This window comes from Scomber japonicus, chromosome 4 (assembly GCF_027409825.1).
Source record: "Scomber japonicus isolate fScoJap1 chromosome 4, fScoJap1.pri, whole genome shotgun sequence".
Lineage (NCBI taxonomy): Eukaryota > Metazoa > Chordata > Actinopteri > Scombriformes > Scombridae > Scomber > Scomber japonicus.
The window spans coordinates 24,994,002-25,017,946 of record NC_070581.1 but is presented as its reverse complement, the minus strand read 5'-3'; the positions used below and the strand labels follow the sequence as shown (position 1 = coordinate 25,017,946).

Below are 23,945 nucleotides of genomic sequence, written 5' to 3'. Positions count from 1 at the left end.
TTTATTTAGAAAACAACATTGTATGAAATTATATGCATGTCAGTCAGTGGCCTTGTTTTAAAATACTAGTGCACAACAACAACTGACCTAAAGTGATTGGCTATGGCAAAGATCTGTGTTCTTATGGCCCTTTGTGAAACCATCAACGTTATTCAATTCCACAGACAGCAGTATATAAAATGTCACATAAATGACTTTTGACACAAGACACATGCATATTTTGCTTAACTGTACATGTTGTAACATTGTGTGGCTTATTGTGTGGCATTACCACTGGATCAGTTCCAACTGTGACACACACACACCAAAATGTATGCACACCAGTGTGTTGTAAGGCTTTCTGGATAAAAAGCATCCCCCTAAAGTCTCATGGACACAGAACTGGACTCTGTGGTTCAGTATTAGACGTCATCACTGTGCAAACTGCTTATCTTCTCCCTCATCGCCGTGCAGGAAGTCTCTCCATGAATGTCCAAGCCTCCTTTGATGAGACTGAATATCTATGGCGCTCAGTCACTCAAGCAACACCTCCAGAGGTCCATCATATTTAGATGAGTGTGGAAGTTTTGCTCATCCTGCTACAATCCACTCTCCAGTTCAGATGTTTTGCTACAGTTCTACAGTCTTTGTACATTTGCAGGTTGATGTCCTAGCATTCTGTTGTTCTTGATAGCTGTGTTAGCTTGCGCTGGTTGTCGATCACCTTTAGGTTCTGAATGTAGTGTCGGATGTTGCTGGGATTACGCAAAGGCAGGGCGTGGTCTGAGTCTGAATGAGAGGGATAAAACATTTAAGTGTTTGTACTGGCAAATCTTCCTATTACTTCTTTTTTTATTTTGTTTTTTGAGGATAATGAGGTGGCAGACAGGAAACAAGGGGAAAGATATGGGTACAGCATGCAACAAGGGTCATTGACTGAATCAAGTCAGAGATGTTATGGTTACGTGACATGCACAGTAACCATTTGACTACCATGGCTAAGTGATTATCTTAGGTTAAATTCCTCATCCTCCAGACAATACAACTGAACTGGTCACAGCAATTAATGATATAGTAAATGTAGCTTACATGTAGATATGCGAGTAGCAGGACCTTCCAGAAACATCCGATCTGCCAGGCCCCTCTGTGGAGATGAAGGCACTGCAGAGAAGAAAGATTACCTACATGATATATACTGCATGCATTATCCATTTACTTCAACATGCATGTGTAATTGTTTGACCTTTCTGAATATATATCTATGTCCGTGGTAAAGAGTCTACAAGGCTGCTAATTCCAAGACAAGTTCAACTGGATCATTTACCGTAAGGCTGGCTTCTGCATCCTCTTACAATCTTCACTGTCTTGGCAATCATGCGCTGTTATAATGAGAGAAAAAGGACTCAATTCAGGTCAATGTCATAATGAGAATAAGATATGCGAGGAGAATAGTCGAGTAACTGTCTTACCATCTTCTCAAAATTGACCAATTTGTCTACATAGTTTGGGTTTCCCTCATGGATGAATGTCATGTCTGGGCATAGATTGGAACAGAAAACATGTCAGTAATTAGTATCCTGGTGATTTTAGTCAATTATGTCATTGATTAGCTACAATTACACAACACTGCTGGTTATTGTCACCTTTGAGCAGCAGTGGCATGAAGGGGATGTATGGAGGACTGAGTTTGGCCACAGCCAATCTGTAGGCCCTGTGGTTGCGGGAAGGATCCTAAAAGGAGCAGAGAATAGAGTAACACTTTATGTAAGTACACAAAAATAACAGGAGATGCTGTAAGCTGCCTTTGAATGTGAAGAAGCAGAAAACAGTACAGAAAGAACGCTGGAACATTTATGAAATTTAACTTACCATCAATCTCTCATATGCACAGTAAACTCTTTTTGTTTTGCTGGGTATTCTCTGTAACAGATAAAGACAAGCCAAATGCTGTATGAGTCATTTCCACAGTTATTGTTCAGTAAATGTTGGCACAACATTTATTATTATTATGGCTGTTGTTGCAAAGAGGGGGTTTCTCACCTCCCAGGTCTTGTAGAGCCTTTGTACTGCACTGTTGCTCAATCCAAACATCACAGCGAAGAATGAATTGAGATTCTTTTGCTCCTTTAATCTGTGACAAAGAGGAAAAATAGCAATAAACAAATGTGTCCCAGAGTGGCAAAATGCTGTTCCTAAAAAGAGTTTTGATGAGTACTGGTTTAAAAAATGGTTTATATGGAAACAAGAGTGTACAGCTTGTGTAGGTACAGCAGTGCTTTTACCTAAATGTTAACATTAGCACACTGATAACACACCATAACAATCCTAACATGCTGACATCAGCCAGATTTAATGTTAGCCATGTTTACCATCTTAGTGTATACATGCTAAGATTTATTTTGCACTGAACATAAAGTACAGCTGAGGCTGATGATAATGGCATCAGTCCAAGTTAATGGACAAAGTAAAATTTTGACTCGATGATGGTGGAAAAGTCAGAGGATCAAGTAAGTAAGTACAACTCATCCTGTGGGGAACATGTATGTTTGTTTCAAATGTCATGGTAATCTATCCAATAGTTTTTGAGACATTTCACCAGAACCACAAATGTGAACAGGAATGGTCAGGAGATCACCAAAGTCATAATGATTCATCGTCTGAGCACCATGGATTTCTGTACCAAATTTTATGCCATTTTTCATTGACTAAATGAAAACTAACATCGTGGTGGTGCTAGTGGAAAAGCCAGAGAACCACCACAGTAAGTCCAACTCATCCTGTGTGGAACATCAAAGTTTTTACCAAATTAGATAGCAATCCATCAAATAGATTTTGAGGCATTTCACCAAATACCAGACATGCCAACGTCATGGAGACGAAAAGGTCAGACCACATGTGGGTCAAAAGGTCAGCCAAAATCAGTCCTTTGGGGACCATGACTGCCTACAAAATTTTATGGCAATCTATCAAACAGACAGATATTTGAGTTTGTACCAACTGGTGGGCCAACTGACTGACCTTGCGATCAAAACATGGTTAAGGTTTTATGTAATTAACTCTTACACTGCAGCAATCTTGATGAACTTCTTGAGCAGAATGGCTCGTTTCACCAGATCTTCGCAGAGACACATCTCAGTCACCACCCAGTACTGCACCTCATTGAAGCGGCGCACAAACCGTTCCAGGTTAGCTGTGATAGTACCTGGAAATTTATGACGGCCGAATATGTAGTAGATGAGCTCTGCCTGGAGAAATGAGTCACAAACAATTGACATAAATGACACATGCTATGAAAAGAAACTGTAAAAATCAAAGAGAGGCCAACGGGTGACTTAATGGACATGATATGTCTCTGAAACATGACAAGCATGCAGGAAGTATGTCAGTATCAGCAGTCTAGATGATCTAATGGAAAATCTGTGTGTGCTGTGTAGTGTGGTGTTTAGCAGTATGACTCAGATACATTTTCACTTAAGAGATCATCAGCCTTTGTTGACATGAGGAAATCTCTGAGAGCTGGTTTCGACTAGAAATGAATATTACTTTATATGCTGTAGTCAGATGTAAAATGTCAGTTACCTCATGCATTGCAGTGAACAGTTCCCAGTCATAGTTGGCGAGTTCAATGGCGATGTCTTTAGAGCCCATTTGTTCAAGGATGTCAGTTGTTCCTCGCTCTGGGCCCTGCTGCTCCTTCAGGGGCGTCTAGGATACAGATAACGAGAGCGACAGACAGCCAGAGAAAGAAAATAAGCAGAGAGAAGGTGTTAGTGTGTATGGTTGATGGCTTTCTGGGCTGATAAGCTGCTTTGAACAAATACAGCATGTGAAACTAAACTGTATGCACCATAATAAATAATAAACATAATGAATATATGTCTGATGTGATGAGATTTCATCTTTTCTTTCACAAATACATAAAAACAGTTTGGAGAGCACATATTCCTCACCAGTTGTTCCACTTGGCTGCTTGTGCAGATGAACAGTCTCTCATTGAGTCCCATGGCAGTGTATACTGCAGTCGCATCCAGCTTTAACTGAGCTCTTTCTGTGCACATTTAATACATCAAAAACTCATTTTCAGCATAATGAACTGACAAAGAACAGTAGAGAAAATCTATGAGCAAGAATCACACTAGATCAGAAACTGATTTAATATGCAGCTTTAGATGGGCAATTTTAAAGGAACTGCCAGTTTAAATGAGAAATATCTTTGTACACTTTAAAAAAAACAGAATGATCAATAGCTGACTCCTACCTCCTGTAGAGTTCATTTTGACCAGGACGTGATCCCCGCCAGGTTTGACTATTGCTGACATCACATCCTGCACAGATGTGTTGACTGGGAGCATCAGGGTGAGTGGTTTGCTGTCTGGTCTGTAGATCTCATACAACACTGCATCATGAAAGGAAAGAAGCCAAGATGTCAATATATGCTGATACCTGATGTCCTGATGTAAGTAATGATCTGTGTTAATATAAATTACTCATAAGCAACATGACCTAGATCAAAGTCTTACACACCTTTATCTTGTGCTCTGATTGGCTGTAACCTCCCCACTGGCTCCTCACAGTTAGAAAACCAGTCAAACTGCTGATTCTGTTGATAGCATTGAAGTGACTCAGCAAACTTAGCAACATTAAACTGATAAATGACAACAACATGACATTTAAACTGTTTTCTCATTAAAATGTAATTTGTGCTCTGTTGTCATCTGCAAAAGCTACGTGAAGATGCTTACCCTGCTCAGGGACTGATATCCATTCTCCAAACTGTTGAGGTATTAAAAGAAAAAATGAAAAACTGTTAGATAATAAGCTGCCATAGTTATGACTTGTGACTTTAAATTTAATAGAAATAGCCGATTTAATAAGATAATATAGACAAATTACACTTTTGTTCTCCTCCTGTCCCTAAGATGTTCTTTCAGCACTCCGCACAGACGGAAATCACCCGCAACCTCCTTCTTCAGCTTCTGTTTCACCCCAAACGTGGAGATTGAGAAAGCAATGACACAATTATTGATTCATTTCATAAACAAACTCTACGGTATAATGCTTCTGCAAATTCAATGCCAATTAAAGCTGCAAGCAGCGTTGGGCGAGACCTCGCACCCTTGCGCACGTCGGGCCGTGGCGAAGCAGAAAGGTTTCCGTTAGGGGCATTTAGATGCCTTCAGACCAAGGCTTTTATTAGACACTGCAATAAGTAGATATACATTACACACACACAGACACACACACACATACACACAAACACACACACTCACACACACAAACTCACACATTCACACATATACACAAACACACACAAAACACACTCACACATACACACACACACATACACACACTCACACTCTCTCTCTCTCTCTCTCTCTGTCTGTGTAGACATTTAGACTGAACAACTGAAATTAACTGCCAACACTTTGATAGAGGAACTTATTTCCAGTGAAACCTGTAGATATGTTTGTAGGTCATGCAATGTCACTGAAAATAGTTGACAGACTGCACAGATATCTAAAAACATAATACAGTCAATAAACTTGAACTAGAAACAGAAAACTGAGACACCTGAATCAGGATGACTGCACAGCACAAATGAGCCAGCTGCACACACACACACACACACACACACACACACACACACACACACACACACACACACACACACACACACACACACACACACAGTCGTTGCCATGGTAGTTAACGACTGGACAGCATGAGGACAGAGCATGCACAGACAGTATGGAGATTTGAATGGGAGAGGAACAAGGTGCACATGTGGATCCGCAGATAAAAAAAAGTATAAAACATAGCCAGACCAAATTACACACATCTATAGATGAGACTTGTGGCTACATTTTGAATGGAGTCTGTAGCTGAAAGTATGCAGGAATAATGTATATATTTTGAAATGCCTGAAAAATAGTCAAAAATCATACATTTAAAAGGCAAAATGTGCACTTCCTGTTGGATTTAGGTCAGGGGTGTCAGTGTGCGATTTGTAGGTCTTGATAAGACAAACAATTTAGTATTGGTTTGATCTTCCTAGGCATAGTGGCGGTTTTAGTGTTTCTAGGTGGTGCTAGAGAGCCCATTTTGGCACTTTTGGGGTTAATTTTTCCATTTTATCAAATCAATGGGCAGGCCTCATGTGCTTGGTGAATTTGGTCTGTCCTGGAGAATGTTTAGGTGGTCAAATTTAGGGTCAAAGTGGCATTAGACTCTCCTCCCATTCATTGTCTATGGGAGCGTTTTGGTGCGTTTTGGCGAGGGTTTTTGGGCACATGACCTTTGAGGGCTTCTAAAATCCAAACCAGACGAGTAATGACAAAGTTGTTCAGAAATTTTGTGCAACACTCCTCTGGAGTCCTGCCCTTGCCTGGGCAAGGGAGTCCTCACTCTCTTGCCTTTCGGCTTGGTCCCTAAATATTCCAATACACAGCGTAGAAAGAAAAATGAGCATGAATGGTATTAACTTGAGCCTGCAACCTCACCTCAAGAAAGTCGAAAGCAATGGGGTCTTCTTTCAGCAGATGGCCACACAGAGCCACCCACTGGCCAATCACCTTCACTACCTTCTGCTTGGTGTTGAGAGCGTAGACAAGTTTCTCCTGATCTGAGCCCTCAGAAAGCTCTGCCCAATAGGTGCAATGATCGTTAAGGAATTAACAGCCTAACAAGCTTTATAAACAAAGAATCTGTGACTATTACAAGACAAAAATTCAACTGAATATTATGATTATGTACTTGTGCCTATCAGAGAAGAAAATACACATTATATTACCATTACGCATTTTAATTGCCGTCATCATCATCATAACTAGCAGAAGCAGCAGCAGTGGTATTACACACTGTCCTTTATAATTGAAGGGATGCATTTATACACACATCACATGGCTTTTTAAACAGCTCCAACAGAAAAAGAGTAATGCCTGTACACTTACTCAAAGGACACAGGTCAAAATGTGTTTTTCCTCGTGCTGCAATAAGTGTGCAGGAGTTACTCCAAGTTATCCAATTAGTACACGCTATCCTCATCATTAGCATCATCTTCACTTATATTAGTTCAATCGGGAGGGACATAGTGAATGAAGTGAAGGTAATTGTTTATTAGTACAGATGATGTAGTGGTAATTAAGTCTTGGTTCAGCAAGTGGCACTTAGACTCTACAGGGAGATTTTTTAATTGAGGGGCATCAGGCCTTAGCATCAGCATAAATAAATACCCCTCCACACACACCCTCATGGAGTCCAGACACTGGTGGTGGTGGTAACGGCTGATGACTTTTGCTGAGTCTTATAAGGCTGATGAGTTTGATGAAGTGATGACACTGAATGCACTAAAAGCAGAGAGAGAGTCATATTTATAAAGACAGCAGCAAAGATGATGGACTAACAATTGGAGGTTTGTTGCTGTGCTATTGGATAGATCTGAACAGCGGATGTGAGCAGCTGCCAGCTCAGTTGACAGCTTCTTATAATGACAGCAAGCGAAATTATGATTGAGCATGTGTGTGAGATGTGAATGGCAGGATATAATGAGAAATATAGCTGCAGGCCTGTGCATTCAAAATATAATCTTCCTGACTGAATTTTCACTAAAGCTTCATTACTATTCAGGATATTGGTGCTGTAGAGCAGAACACAGTTGACTGGAGGGCATGAAGACTTTGTAGGTGAGCAGAAAGTCACTCATACAGGGAGCTGCAGGGAGACAAACATCAAAACAACATATAGTTCATTAACTAGCTGACTAGGTCATCTGCAGTCATTACTCAGTAGAAAAGGCCTGCAGGCTCTCACCCATAGCATCATTTCCATTAGAGTCCAGCTTTACTGTTTCCAGTAGGTGTTCCAGTATTTTCTCAGGTGTTCCTGACATTACTGTGTACCTGCACAGAGCATTGCAGAAGAAGAGAAAGAAGAACAGATCATTTACACAAGCATTAATATTTGCTGTGTATTGCTCTGCATGCACTCATTGACCCTATGTGTTAATGTGTATTAATGCCTGTTGATGTAGTGTTATGTTCCTTTTCCTGTAATTGTGCATGCTCATATCATATTTCAATAGCTGCTAATCTAAAGTCCTTAAGGGCAACTACATAACTGTCCAGGGACTATAGATAACAACAATATTTTGGCAAACTCTAGCACATTACATAAATAAATATATCATTAGAATTGTCTTATCAGGTTTACTGGATGTCCGTTTGCATGACTACATGAATCGAAAACACCTCCAAAAAAGCAGATGCAGAAAAAAGGCCATTATGTAATCACTGCATGGTTCAGTGTTTATAGTACTTGGCAGAAGTAGTTGGCAGAAGCATATCACACCTGAGAGTACAACAGTATTGGTTGGGTCAGTTACTTACCATAAGTTTGCTGTTTAATTATAAAAAGCCACATACTGTATCTACGTCATAACCCTTTCATAACCAAATTTGAGGAATCTTTGTTGAATGGTATCAGGCCCAAAAGTCCAATACTTGTTGGGTTCCTCAGATAATACAGTTTGTGAAAAGCAGAACAAGAAAGGATGGATGTATTGTGCGTAGGTGTGGAAGTAAAGAGAGAAGGGAAAAGCTAAAGGGAGGTCATGATAAAGTTTGATTCACTTTGTTTGCTAAAACACTTCAAGGCTGATAACAACTCATTAAACAAGGCAGGGTTGAAGTCCATTCCTTTTCTGGCTGTCAGATATAGAAATATTAATACGATTTTAACCACATTTGACAAAAAGTCCCTCATTATGTATGCTTTGATGACTAACGACAGCACGTGTGTTGTTTGAATGATACAGTATCTGCACACACCCAGGTAAACTGTCTGGCAAGAGTTTTAATGAATGTAAACCTGCTTGTGAAGTGACAGTTTTTTCCTGAGAAGTGGGTGTGTAAAAGAGTTTCTCACTTGCTGTTGTTCCCTGCTCCTCCCTGCTCTGCCGAGTCGGCACTCTTTTCCAGCACCAGCACAGTTTTCCCGTGCTCCTCCAGTCGCACCGTATTAGCCTCCACATCCTAAAGGATACAGAGATGGAGATCTACAGTTATTATAGAGTCACATATGGCCTTAAAATGCATGGCAACACATTTTTGATGCCCGACAAAAAAGCCATTGAGCTGCAGATATGGTGATTAGGTGATTAGAAGTACCTTGAGAATGCGTATGAAGTCCTGTTTATCAACACGGAGGAAATGACAGTTATCTTCTCTCAAGATGATGGTGGCGGCACGAGGTGCATCGTTCAGCAGTGCCAGCTGCCCAAAGTCCTCACCTTCATGTAGCGTAGTTACCAGGCCCTGTTTGCACACAGTTCATTCTTCATTAACTCACTAGTGAAAAGTCAAGATGGCATTTATTAGTGACAATTTGGAGTTATTAGATTTACCTTTCCATGTGTGATCACATTTACAGAGCCTTTCCAGATGATGTACCAGGAAGTGCCTTTGTCCCCCTGACTGAACACTACATGACAAAAAAGACAATTGATAACAACATTGCATGACTATCAATTTTACAGGGAACTCTTCATACAATGGGCTTGATTATGTATGTATGATATCTACATTCAAGACTAAAGGGAAAGAGTGAGAAATGACAAGAGTATAAAGGACATGATTACTTTTACTGTAGCAATGAATCAATTATGACATGAGAATATTTCTGATAATTTACATGATATAGTAGAGATCATATATCTGAATGGCATGTTGTATAGAATAGGATATTAGTGCACATCAGAACATCAGTATATTGAAGTTCAGTTCTACAATAAAACTGTATATATGTCTATATGTGTCCATGTGTGTATGTAACAAGGCTCTCTACCACCCAAGCTCAAACTTCAGCAAAGCTGTCACACTCACAGACTGTTCCAGCCTTGGCATGTGATTCAAAGACCAACACAGCTGCCAGCTCCTTCCGCACCTACAGGCACAACAAAGCAAGAAATGAGACTGATCTCCATTGAATGCACCAGTGTTTTTTTGTGTTCTTTTTTATCAAAGTATTTCAAAAATCAGAGGCAAGTAGATTAATGATTTTGTTGTTAAATTTAATGTATACTATAATGTCTGAACTGCAGTTTCATAGCAAGACTCTCAATTTTTACTAACAAAAACATGAGCCATGAGAATACTTTGAAAGACTTAATAGTCCTGTTTTACATAGTGGTTTTAATCACAAAGACACTGATGTCAAGAGCAGGCATTAATAGTGACTTACAGAGGTGGAGAGATGAGCGGCAGCCTTGACATGGAGCAGTTCCTCATAGATGACCTCAAAGTCCTCAGCACTCCTCTGACTGGGGCTAAAAACAGGGGGGGGGGGGCAACATGTGTAATCAGCCATAGAAACAACTGACAAAGACATAAAACAAACTGTACTAGTTCCTTTGAGTGGTTGTATGAACTTTCTATGACTTTCATACATGCTATACTGTACATAAGAAAAAGGATCTTACTAAGTAGGTAATGCTACAGTACAGATACAACAGTTACAGAAGCATTGGGCAAGTTTTAGATAATAAGTCTAATATCTCTATAACATCATCATCATCATCATATAGTCTGCTACTGTTTTCATGCATATAGTTATTGTATAGGCTTAACATACTGACCATTTCCGCAGAATCATAGTGAGCAAAGCGTCGGGACCCAGCTGAGACAGCAGCGACAGACTTTCCTGCAGCTCGTCTTCTGAGTCTTTCTCATTTGTCACATGGTTCAGGCTGAGTTCAGAGTCCTGGAAGCGATAGAACTGGGTGTCCTTGTCGTGAAAGTTCAACTCATGTTTCACTAAATTGAGACAGAGCACAAAAAAGGAAACACTTTAATGAAATTTTAATGTAACTAAGAGTGAAGACCTTTTGAAATATGGTGATTACATAAAGATGTTATTCATAGATCCCCTCCAGACATATCTTGATTTGACTTTTAAAAACACTCCACTTTGGATAATTTTGAGTGGATTGAAAACACAGCTCTTTCATACACAGATTAAAAACTCAACAAAAAGAAAGACAAATGAGTACATTTTGTCCTCAGAAGACATTTTGTTGTTGCATAGTAACTTTACAATACTCCAGAATGACAAGATAAATGGAAATAAGTGCAAATCTATTCTAAATGACTCCCTTCATTTGATGATATAGCATTTCTATCCTGATTGGAGAGGTCTCTTCCTGAAAGACAATATCCCATCCAGAGAGCATAAGTGATGATTGAGTACTTGACTGAGTGGGAAACACATTGTAAAACATGCCCTGGCAGACTCAGTCACCAGATTTCAAGCCACTCAAGTGCTGAGGGGAAATTTTTGAGTGCTGCTTGAGACATATCATTATCAGGATGTATTTTAAAATGAAAGTCTTTTTATAGTCTTCTACACTCTTCGCCAAGGTGTGACCTCATGCCATATTATTTTACCACTGTTTATTTTGGTTGTCAGTCAAATGTTGCTAAGGGTTAGGGTTAGGGTTGTCTGGTGTCATATGCATACAGACAAGATGAGTTTAGTACTCTCATCAATCAACACATGATGTAATTCTTCACTTCTTACCATGAACAAGGATTCCTTCATCCACTAACACCTGCCACATCCCAACAGCCTGGCTTCTTGATTGAAGACATTCATTTTGTTTCATCAGCCAATCAACAAGCTCCTTACCAGAACAACATTGTCTGTAAGAGTAATTTCACATGTTAATTTGCATGTGATCAGCAGAGATTGACACTTTTTTTAAAAAATGTAACATCGAAAAATACACAGCGTGGGCACCTGTATGATTTGAGGTGATACTTTCGGTCTCGGATCATTTCAGGGTTCTTTGCGATCATAAAGCTGTACACTGACCTCGCTGCTTTCACAACACGATCTGAAAGAAACTTGATAAACATAAAAAAAATAAATTATAGAGCGGTTAAGCCAATAGCATCTTTAAACCATATAAATAAAGCTGCCAAGACTCAGTTATGCTCTCTTTTATGATGTGATAAAATAAAATGAGAAAGAGTGAGAGCGCTCTATGTCCATAAAAAGTCAGGATATACAACACAGACGGTCTTGTTTACTTAGATAGAGATTAGCAAAAGAAACAAGTGTTCATCATGTGCATGTCTGCGAGAGAGATATAGAGCCTGAAAGAAAGAGCAACAAATTTCTTTGCATTTCCCCTCATCATGGAGATCATGTTTGACAGCAAGTACGTCAACAGCATGAGTGGAGATTTCTGTGTGGGGGTCGTGGATTAATGTGGTGTGTATGTGTGTGGGTTGCAGTGATGTGAGAATGTGTTAAAAATGGCTATGTTCAACTCTCCCACACCTCGTTGAGCTCCCGGCCCCTACTACTCACTCTGTGGCTGGCACACAGCGACAACAAACTTTCCCCTCTGACCACCCTCAGTGCTCTATATTTCCTTTGAAGTCTCGATTTATTTCCTCCTCACTCCCCCTCACATACACATGGCTCACACGGGTTTAGGTCTAAAAGCAAAAAAGACTGCAGACAGGGTGCAAAACCTGTCAGCCACTGATGCAGAAGCAAGGGTTATATAACAAGAATGTGCTGTAATGCGGCTGCCCTAATTCAGGCTTTTTCACGCTTACTGCTTGGCTTCTGTTTCATAAACAAACTGAATCAAACTACCACCCAACAATATTTACAATCTAAATGATTGACAGAAGTAGACTTTGTTATTCGCTTTATTCCTGTTTAACTTCCCCTCTTGTTTCTGCTGCACCCAGTCTTGTGATTCGACAAGTGACTCAGACAGTTATTTGTTTGTTCTGTGGATTCTCCTTTAGGCCCTGCTATTTGCTAAAGGTGGTGGTCTTGAGATGCACACAGAACCCAACAATGACCATTTCCTATATCAGTGTTTTCTTGTTGAGTGGAGTTGTGCCAATATGAGGAAGCCTGGGACAGAAAATACCCACATCTTTGCTTCCTTCTTGTCTTTTGCAACATGCGTAGGATATACAAAAACACTACTGAACCCCATGCCTCGATGACGCCGACGCGACCTTTGCTCTTTCACCTGGGCTGGGGGCCATGACACATATTTGTTAAGTCCAAGTTCACACAGGCTTGCTAATTATGATGTACGACTATAACGGTACTGTGGGTAATACTGTACAGTATCAACCTATCATGCCCACATCGGCCTGTTCCCAGACCTGGCATCTTCAGAGTAAATGTGCCCTGAGACGTCTGCTGTGCCCCAGTGAAGTCATGTTGTCTAGAGGTCACCAGTATTCCCAGGAGCTATTTTCTCCCCATGGGAATGCAAGAGTCACATTCTCAGGCATGTCAACTCTGAAACTTATTTTCTTGACGAGGCAACTTTCCATTACCTAAGTCAGCCTTTAATAAAAACATTATCAAAAGCCATATTTCACTGAGGGAGTCTTGCCCTCGCTACTGAACTTGACAATCATGTAAACATGCGAAAAAAGTGAATAATTTCTTCCGTGCAATGCTTTCTAATAGTGCAAGTCATTCTGGCGTTGTCTCTCTGTGGCCGTTTGTGCATTGTTTATTGCGTGTATGTAGGCTATCTAACCATGTTATCTAGGAACTATAACTGTGTTGCGTAGATACATGTTTCCCACAGGTGCCCCAGTCAATGACACAGAGTACAGTGGTGTGCGGTGACCGACATTGACATATATACGGGCCACCTGTAAAGTTTGAGAAGGCAGCCCTGACCCATTTCATGACTTGGGTCCAAATTGCTGTTGACATAATTTTACAGTCAAGGCCATATATACAAAAAGTGTCTCAAGACCAACTTGATATTGGTGTACTTTTAAACTGTCAAGCTTCTGTGATCTCTATTTTTGATATTAAATTACTACACCTACGTTTTTTGCAGGACTAGCTACAGTTTGCTCAAACACTCTTGGGTGAGGCAGATGCTTGGGCGTGAACAGTCATTTGGTTGGAGGAATGTTGTAATTATCTTTATCACCACATAATCATACAACTTCTGTTTATTGTCTGTATTAATATAATCTGTTTATGGCTGATAGTCACTCACTTTCATGTGTGTAGTGTATGATTTGGTTGTATACATTTGTCTTGGTGGTTGGAACTATGATGGGTACAGTTATCCACTGTGTGTCACCTCTGTAGGCGAGACATTTCTCTGTTTCTTACTCTCTCCATGACCTTGGTGGGCGGTGATGTGTGAGAAGCAGCTGCAGATGAACACTGTTTGTTGAAAAGGATTTAATGCTGCTGTGTGAACTGTGGATACCTGACTTATTCCCGTTCTCTCTCTGAGTGAGAAACACACGACCACACGTCTAAGGGATACTTTCCATCCTGCAATACCCCCTCAGAATATGGGTAAATTATTTTCATGACCTCTGACAAAGCCATTTGTCATCAGTCTTCAGATCTATCAAGTTGTATTTGCAGTTTATGTCACCTCTCACCTACACTAGTCATGTTGCACAAACACAGATACTACTGTGAATAACTTTCAACCTACAAAGTCCTCTACCTGCAGAGCAGCACCACCTCAACCACACAAACGTGTGAAAAGTTTTGGAAACAAATATAACACACCTTCCGGTGGCTGCTGGGAACATGTTAAACATTTTAGCCATTCTAGTGTAGGTTCAGGGATTGCAACGTTGATCTGTTGTTCTGTTGATCCACCACTTTGATCTAAAATATCTCAACAGCTATAGGATAGATTGCCATTAAAATCTTAACAGACATTTATGGTCACCAGAGGATGAAGCCTATGACTGAACGTACCCCAGACTTTTCTTGTGGTGCTGCTATAAGGTTAATGTTTTAGTTTTTTACCTAAATATCCCAAATACTGAATAGATTGCTATGCAATTTATCATCAGGCAAAAATGTCAATTTGTTTGATACTTTGGTTTATCGCTCCAACAGAGTTACCTATCTTACAGTTTCTTTACAATGAGAAACAGTTTCATGGGGCCACTTGCTAAGCAACACCTGCCTCCTACAGACTCTCTGCAGATAACCTCTCTACCTTTTCTTTCCCACACAAAAACAAATTCAGAGGCTTTGATTCTTTTGGTGTTGAAAGATGCTGTTTCTCTTCCGCTCTCTCACACTGACAACTTCTTCTATCTTGGGGAGACCACCATAATTCCCTTTCCGTGTCAAACCTTCTTATCAGTGTTTTAAAGGCTCTCTCCTTGGCATGCTGTTGAAGAAGATGAGATAACGCAGAGTGAGGGGCCTAGGATGGGTGAGGTAGGGCTCATAAGGGTGGGGAAGGTCAATTAACTGTGGGCTCTGGAGTGCCCTTTAGACTCCTTGTGACTACTCGGCCCACTAGGAATGTGTTTTTTAAGATGCGCTTGAGCAGTAATGCAGGATAATATAACAACAAAAAAACATGTTCAGCAGTTTGAGAGGATGCAAGCACTGCAAATCCAGATGATAGCAGAGGTCAGTGCAACTTAAAGTCACCAGGAGAGTGAAATACAGACTGCTGATCATTTTAGGACTCATATTCAAGCACTATGCCAACCAAAGTAATTAACAGCTACCAGCTAATAAGTAAAGTGACAGATAGAGATGTTGAGCAGCCTTATATATGCTTACAAACCTGATTATGAAACTGAAGGATATGATATGACTTTTTAAAGACTATAAATATTAATCACCCTCGATGTCAAAAGAAAAATATAAATTTCTAAAGTCACTTTTGTTGAAATTTTCCATTTAGTTATCTTAAGAGCAAAAACATGATGAAATCACACTTCTCTCCTGTCACTGTGTCGCTCCTTATGTTCAGCAAGAGTTCGAAAACACTGGTGAGAACATTAGATTAGTGGTAGCTGTGAGTAGGTGATGTACCAAACTATAGGTCACCATTTCAAGCATACATACCTGCTTCATGGTGTCCTTTGAATTCAGGGCCTCTGGCAGTGGAGTCTAAGACAAAGAGGGAGAGACGTTATCACCACTGAGCCATTTCTCCATATCTAAAACCTCTGAAATAAAGCAGATAACTTGCTCTGGAACGGCATTCCACAGGCAGGAACTAGCTGGTCGTTGATGATAATCTTACTGTGGTTTAAACAAATAAACAACTATAACCAAGCTGGCCTCTCCAGATAGAAAGAATCATTATTTTCCTTTCATTGGGGTGAAGGTCAACACAAATACATTATCTAAACCTTTACTTAGTTACTATTGTCTCCACTGTAGTGTGGGTGGGTATCAAGTGTGTGTAATGAAGTGGGAGGAAAGTACATAGACATGAACCAAGGAAAGTACACAGCCTGTTGCCACGCATTTTGTTAAGTGAAAAGGTTGCTTTTAACCATGGACTATCCCGTCTTATGAAAAGGCTTTTGAGAACCCTAACCATTTAAAGATTGAATGTACAGCAGCAGTTGCCATATATATATATATATATGCGTAATTACATATTAAACAGTGACTCACTTTACTAGAACTTGCTCTCATGAGAGTCAGAGTAACCTTAACCTAAACCTGCTGCCATGTACAATTATTCAGCATTGCCATGTCTGTACTTCGGCCTAAGTTTGACTTCCTCTATGCTTCTTGGTTTTTATGTTTTTATGATAGCCTTGTGGTGTACCTGTATTCCAAAGGCAATTGCGTATGCTTTTAATTTAAGTGTCAGAGCTGTATGAAGGCCATTATAGCGATCACATTATCCTTCCAGATCTGATAACTTGTGGGTACTTAGAGCTATGTCTGCACGCACACTAAATAAAGGAAAACTGATTTACAGGCACCACATTTCACTTAGTCTCAGTACAAGGTTGAAAGGTTACAAGCATACCTTACCTATTTGTGCTGATGCATCATGTGTATACATTTAAAAAAAAAAGTGTAACACATGCAAAATAATCACATGACATGATGACTGACATTTACACATGAACTAAAGGTGACATGATTGTTTAGGGAGCTGTGATCAGCTGTCCACATCACTGATACACATCTGTTAAATGTCTCCACTCCTTCTGCTGACAGACATTGTGGCATGTTTTGTCTGGTGTGCTGTGCAGCCAGCTACGGTACGTCACATGATTGTCTGACTGGCATACTGCATACTTGAAAAAATTCAATGGCTCATTAGCCCCCACTGCGAGTCAGTTACTGTGGCATATAAAAGCTTGAAAAACATACTTTTTCACTTATCATGCTTTTGCTTCTAAAGAATTTTTGCTTGACTTTTTCACCCCATCAAAGTGAAACATCAAAAAAATGTGGATGAACCACTGCTCTTCCAGGTCTGTCAGGCAGATACCATTAGGAACCTTCATGAATGTGAGGCATTTTGTTCTGCTTTGTCCCTATGTGTCAGCACTGGTATGCAAGAGCAGGAAAGACAGGAGGGATGATGCTCTAGCATCTCTTAACGATGACAGCAAAATGAGCTCAATTTTGTCCCTGTTAAAGGTGACGTGCTCAGGAAAGGAATTAGCTAATGCCTTAAGTGCTAGTTAAATTGAGCTCATTGTTGATAGCACACATCAGCGAGCAACTAAAGGTCCTGGATATCAGTTTGGGAAAAAAATGAATGCTGCTGATACTGAGCGTAAGATGGAGTTCACAGTTATAAAATGAATATTGTTGATGAGGCAGATGTCACTGCCTTTGTGCCAGTTTATTGCAAACAATATTCCCATAGAAAAGATATTAATGTGTTTAATGTGAAGTTTATATGTAATATATGATTTGGGTGCTTTTAGTATGTTGTCAACCTGACCTTTACTCTTGTGTGTAAATCTTTTTTAAAGTGGCCTGGTGAGGACATCTCTGTGAAAGTGTTCATGTGTAATTTATTACATGTAAGATAACCTAAATAAGCTCCACTGCTTCAGTGAATACAAAGTGAACCACTCCTTGACATCTGAGAATATGTGTAACATGTTGCACTGAGTGACTATTATGTTTAGGGTGTCGGATGTCAAACTGGTACATCACAGACCCAAACATAATTGTTAGTTATAATGAATCTTTTGAGTTACATACAATATGACTTTGATATTTGGCTGGGAACAGCAGGAAGTCCAGTCAGTAGAGATTTACAGTTGTCTTTGACCTATTGATGCTTAAAAGTCAAGTAAATTTAGAACATAAGAGCCTCTCTGCTATTCTGTGTCTTCCTGTGACCTGGAAACAAAAACTTCCCCTTTGTATAATCTTCTCCAATCTCTCATGTAAACTGAGCAGGGGTGTAGTGGTGAACCTGGACAATAAACAATACACTATTTATAAACCCAGTTTAATAAAAACTTTGTGCTTTGTTACCTTCCTGTGTCCCTACACCCGAGCGGCTTACACAATAGACAAATCTGCCTCTGTCTACTGGAGGCATTCTTGAAATATCTGCAAACCAGTTAAAGGGTCTTGAGGACCCTTTAATGGTGTTACAGTAAGGGTAAGACCTCTTTGAATAGTGCTGATATCACTTTATCCACATCTCCTACTACTTTTTCCACAGTTTCAGCACAAAACTATCTGCATTTTGATAGCTGGAGGGTGGACCACCTAGTGGACCACTAGGACTTTTTTAGGCCATTCAGCCCGAAACACAGTAATTATGATTACGATTATGATTGTACCAATCTTTCAGAAGCTATTTATTTTCTCCAGAAGTAAATACACCACTGCTATCTTGACTAATTGTAGACATTTCTAGAAAAAAGGAGTTGTTGTTTTGTGTTACAGGCAAGATTTGCAAAGTCACATCCCATTAGACATCATTTATCTTATTGCTTTAAAATGCAACACGAGACAATTCAGGAAGACAGTGTGGACCATCATCTCTCATTCTCCTCTCCTCATCTTTATGTACCAACATCTAATTAGGCTGTTGTCTGCGATCCATAAACTATACTCCTCAGTTTCCCCCTGAAGAAATCATTAAAAGCAGCATACCCAGCTGATGCCCCTTATGGTCGTTGTTTCCCCTGAGTAGCGATCCGGGAACACTTGGTAATTGTAACTCCGAAACAGATGCATCTTGTCTCAGACCCAAACAACCGACACGCAACTTTCCCAGACAGAAGAACTGCAGACGGACTCAAGCACCTTCAGACATTATTCACAGCACAGTCGATCAGCTGTTCGTTACTGTACACGCAGCGCAGCGGCATTATTGCCACTTCAGGACTCCTCATTTTGAATCCAGGCAGGATTCAGTTTGTCGTCCCGGTTGCATCCAAATTGGCACTGGTTACCTCGTTATAAGTATCTGCCTCAGTGAGGTCGGGCTGTGTGATATTCAGCCATCCCTAGCAGCACAGGCGCACTTTGTTGCAGAGTTGAGTAGGGGCGCTCTCTGGCTGGAAGCACACATGAGAGAGAGAGGGAGAGAGAGAGAGAGAGAGAGAGAGAGAGAGAGAGACGGCCTCTTCTGGCACCTCACCGACTAGTTAATGGCGTTTGATTTATTACGCCTGACTACGACGTACTGTACTGAGTGTGAACGTGGGCAGGTGCAGACATTACATTTTGTACCTTATTTAACATTTTTATCATAAAGCAGGAAATTAAATGTTTCTGTTTCACTAGGTTCATATTGTATCTGCAGTACAGAGGTGGCACAGATGAAATTATAAAAGGCTGTAAATTGAACTTATATTTTATATTATTATCAATGCATGTAAAGTATGAGAGAGGGTAGGATGAGAAAAGCTCTAAACTTATTATTACCCCTTTTGAACATGATTAGTATTGAGTTGCTTGGTTGTTGCTCATGTGTTCCTGATGATTTTGTTTGTTTCTTGATTCATTTTAACATGTTAAATAAATTAAATGGATTCATTTTAAATGTTTTTTTTTTAAAAAAAAGCTAATTGCAAACACAACCCATAATTTGAAAAAAAAGAGGTTGTTATTGTTATTTATTTACATCCTTCACTTAACTATAAGAACAGAGATGACATAGATGCAATGTATAAAGGTGAAAAAAGCCCTAACCTGTAAGGTGGTGAACAGAATGACTGATCGAAAAAAAAGTGGCAACCCCCACCCCCCCAAAAAAAACCAACAAAACCCCCAGCAAAAAACCTCATTACTGTTTGTTATAACTTGACATCCTTAACTCTCTTGAACATAAACCATGCCCCTGTGATGAAAATATAAACGCACAAAGACTTGTTAACTGTCCGTTCAGCTGTTCACCTCATACTGTAGGTTCAAGAGACTGAGTCAAGGGTAAATTAAAGGAGGCACAATGTTCCAGGCAGGCACTGCATGGTCTAGTTTGTTCAGTGCAGTCGCTCAGAGAGCAGCCCACATGAGCTGCAGAACACTGCTTACACACTTATCAGGTTGTCCAGCTGTCTGGCTCAACTGGGTCTGCAGGCGCGTGGACATGCAGATAAACTGTTTCAAGGGCAGAAAGCGGTTTATATTGTAGAACAGCACTCAATGACTCTCATCAGTAGTTTTGCGCAGTTCAGGCTCACAGGTGTTTGCCCTTTGAACAGGTGTTAAACTGTTACATAACCATGGTTTATGGGTTCATAAAACTTAAATCTACTGTAGTTTTCAGCTGTGCATGCATCCTGTCACATCTTGTCTATCTAACCACATTATTGTTTGTGTGCCTGTGGTTCAGACTCAAAGTATGTGGTTCAAAGTTTCTCTCATTTGTGTTGTAGGATAGAAGCAGATTACTTACTTCTCCGATCTCCGGTGTACGCCGTCGAGGTGAACAGATTGATTTGACCAAGTTCTCCATGGAGAAGATGGCTTGAACTATATCTATGTGAAACACAGAGAAACAGGATAATCATTCGTCTCTTTAATAGCCAGGAAAAAAACATAAGAATACATTGTCAAGCTTGTCTTCTTATGAGCTGTTAGTTGAAGCAAAGCAAAGAAGAAATTATGTCAATCTGCAGACTGTCAAACAAGAACAAGGGGATCTTCTAACTTGACTGCCTTATGCGCCTCTTATTATAACTGGATCATGGTCAACTGTGTCCTGAAGGCTGGACAAGTTATGTAAGACTTGTTTAAATCCCAGCTATTGTTTCAGTGCCGGGCTGCCCTTCCTGTACTGACCTCACTGACTGAATCAGTTTGCCATGGCTTTCCACAAGCTCTCCACAAGATATACACTCACAGGAACATCTACTGTACTCTAGCTGTACTTTGGAAAGCTTTTAAGAGGGAAGTGTATTAAAACAATTTCTTTTAAAAGTTATTATTAAAACTCCCGCACCTGTTGCTCTGGCATGCTACCTCTGTTTAGACATTACTGCTTCTTTCTTGAGGCCCCCGCTCTATTAGTGTGTGTGGTGAGTGAATGATGGATCACAAAGCCCAGAGAAACTCGCAAGTGAGTCACAACCTCTCCCAGCTCAACTGCACAACAGAGGTTATGTTTGCCAGTCCCTGTTCCTCTAAGCTACCACAAAGTCTATCTATCACAGTCTCTCAGAAACACAACAGTAACAAATCAAAGACGGTAATTCACTTCTTACCGACGATAGACCTCCGTGGAGTCATGAGGATGCTCCAATCACAGCCGTCCCAAAAGCCAGTTTTAAAAGTAAGCAAGAGAAGTAATGCTTTAAGAGCGGCGGCTAAGTTGTCTGTGCTCTTGCTTAACTTCTATGACTGTGTCTCTTTCAAATGCCTCCAAGGGACTCAAAGATGCCAAATTAAGAATGCTCACAATGAAAGAATCCAGTTGTGCCTCTTATGACCTCCTGAGGGACAGGATAGTTTAGTTGATAAGGAAAAAGCACATTGCTACGTTCTGATAGTATCTGACAAAGTCACTGTGATTGTCTTGTGTGCACAGAACAGGAACACATCATAGGGTAAATATGCGTAGGGTACTGTTGTTGTTTTGATGGATTTATGGTAGTTTTGTACGTACTTTCAAAAGGCTTCACCCACAAAGAAAGGAACAAACTGCTTTCTCAATGTCTGATCTATCACTACGTTATGAAAAGTAAAGACAGAAAAAAATTCAAGGACGGTAATTGCTTTGTGGCCCTGGGACTGCAGTGTTGGATGACCTTGTTAGGTTCAGGTCAGTTATAACGAACGTAAAGCTTCATCTCACAGGAGAGATTCAATTTGGGCCGTTGTGACCTTGTACTCCTCGGTTACACAGGTCTTTGTTAGCCTTGCATGCCAGGTTTTTTGAAAATAAATGCTACCCTCTATTGAAAACTCTGATGCCCTGCAACCTGAATCAAGAGTAAAGCCATACTGGCCTCAGACCTCAAAATGAAGCAGTGAGAGTATATTTTAGACCCAGAAACTCAAGTGATGAAAGAATCTGTATAAATATAAAAGAAATATATTATTCTACGTATAAAGTGCAGGATATTTATGCCTTTATATTCACTAACACTTGACAAATTGTGTTGTTATCTGTTTGTCGTTCTTTCTTTTTCTGGATTTATTTATGTGTTCATCTGTGTCTATTTAGGTCCCCCGGGAATGGGAGTGGGATTTCCTGCAACAAATCTACGCCCATGGAATGTGTACTTTGCCAACTGTCCTTGTTGTGTCTCTCTGATGGTGTACACACACGCACACACACACACACACACACACCAACGGCCAATGGTCAAACAAGGACTGAAGCAGAAACTGAAGAAGAGAGTAACTCATTAAAATAGATGATGACCATTATTCTAAATCTCACAACACCTCATATTTGTTGAGCATCGTTCTCACATCTCATCTACCCTCGTGCTGTCAGTCACATGGTGGCATTTACAACAGGTTTTTAGGTTATAAATCCTGAAAAGCAACAAATAACTTTGACATATAATAACTTTCTATATCTCTCAAAATTTGGAATAATGTGATTTAATGTCAAAAACTTCTTCTTAGACATATAATCATACACGTCGCATACCAATTTTTCATTTGAAGACATCAACTAATTATAAATTAACATAATAAACTAAACAGTCTTTCGGTTAAAACACTGGTTTGATAATTGATCATTAACTTACCATAGACACGTTCTCTTGAGATTTTTTAATCTGATGGCTTCCACGCGTTCCTTTTTCAGATTTGCTCCTGTCATATATCAGAGGATGAGTTCTCAGTCTGGGAAGTTATGGGAGTTGTTGGGAGTGTATCTGGACACAGCTTCCTATATCTCTCTGATTGGTCATGAAGAAGGCGCCCCAGGGCATGGGCTACAGCAGTGAGAGTGTGAGTGTGTGTGAGAATACAGGATCACTATATAGGGTCTTTGCTTTCCATTCACTAGCAAACTGTGGTTTTCTACCCTACTTGCTTTGCAGCAGCATATAACCACCGGAAACCTTTGAAGCTGCAGCACAGATTTCATTGCTTTGCATTATGTGCATTTATATTATTCACAGACAGACAAATAAACTGACACTGAAAAAATACATTTCACAGAGTAAATAACTTGTGATTTAATGTTTCCTGCAGGGAAAGTCACTTTCCTTGTAAATGTCTTCTTTGTAGATGCAACCTTATTTTATTTTTGCTTTACAAATTCGTTATTATGTTTATTTGTTAACCATTGCTTTATAGCTGACAGTTTGCAATAACAATGACCACATGATTATGTGGTGGCCTGTGCCTGCATGTCCTCATGACTGCAACTTTGTTTGACTGATCAAAAAACAAACAAAAAAACAATGACACGACTTCACAATGAGCTCTCAATTGTCTTTATTTAACTAACAATGTATGCTCTTATCTAATCTTCATTTTACAGCTCAAAGTATCACATGATCATAACAGCTTTAGCAGAGGCTCTAAAGTATAGAATAGCTATCCCTCTTTTCTCCACTAGAGGCGCTGTGTCAGTGAGCTGGAGGTTTCCTCGCTACAAAGATATCTCATGTACAAGTGATAGATGACTTTTCGGCAAGTTGTTAAACTAACACCCGAAATATTAGTTTTTTACTGACAGAAACACCCAACATTTTGTATTTCTGGTGTTGTGTAACAGT

At 40.0% G+C, this 23,945-nt stretch overlaps 1 protein-coding gene across 2 annotated transcripts; it reads right to left on the bottom strand.

Moving 5' to 3' along the window:
- Positions 1–44: 44 nt before the first annotated feature.
- On the bottom strand, positions 45–23,013 carry rapgef3 (Rap guanine nucleotide exchange factor (GEF) 3). Of its 2 annotated transcripts, XM_053317325.1 has the most exons (28): positions 22,965–23,013; positions 20,660–20,742; positions 15,877–15,921; positions 11,770–11,876; positions 11,551–11,672; positions 10,610–10,787; positions 10,216–10,300; positions 9,858–9,918; positions 9,380–9,456; positions 9,144–9,290; positions 8,902–9,008; positions 7,789–7,877; positions 7,611–7,689; positions 6,480–6,630; positions 4,873–4,955; positions 4,722–4,752; positions 4,504–4,579; positions 4,238–4,375; positions 3,930–4,027; positions 3,559–3,684; positions 3,043–3,224; positions 2,020–2,110; positions 1,849–1,899; positions 1,623–1,710; positions 1,449–1,513; positions 1,304–1,358; positions 1,069–1,140; positions 45–768 (listed from the first exon to the last, which is right to left on the bottom strand). In XM_053317325.1, exons 2-28 carry the CDS (start codon positions 20,717–20,719, stop codon positions 650–652), a joined length of 2,583 nt encoding a protein of 860 aa, XP_053173300.1. In that variant the 5' UTR covers positions 20,720–20,742; positions 22,965–23,013; the 3' UTR covers positions 45–649. The 2 variants fall into 2 exon arrangements, with proteins under 2 accessions (XP_053173300.1, XP_053173299.1); XM_053317324.1 differs by lacking the exons at positions 20,660–20,742; positions 22,965–23,013 and adding an exon at positions 18,910–19,254.
- Between the last annotated feature and the right edge of the window lie 932 nt (positions 23,014–23,945).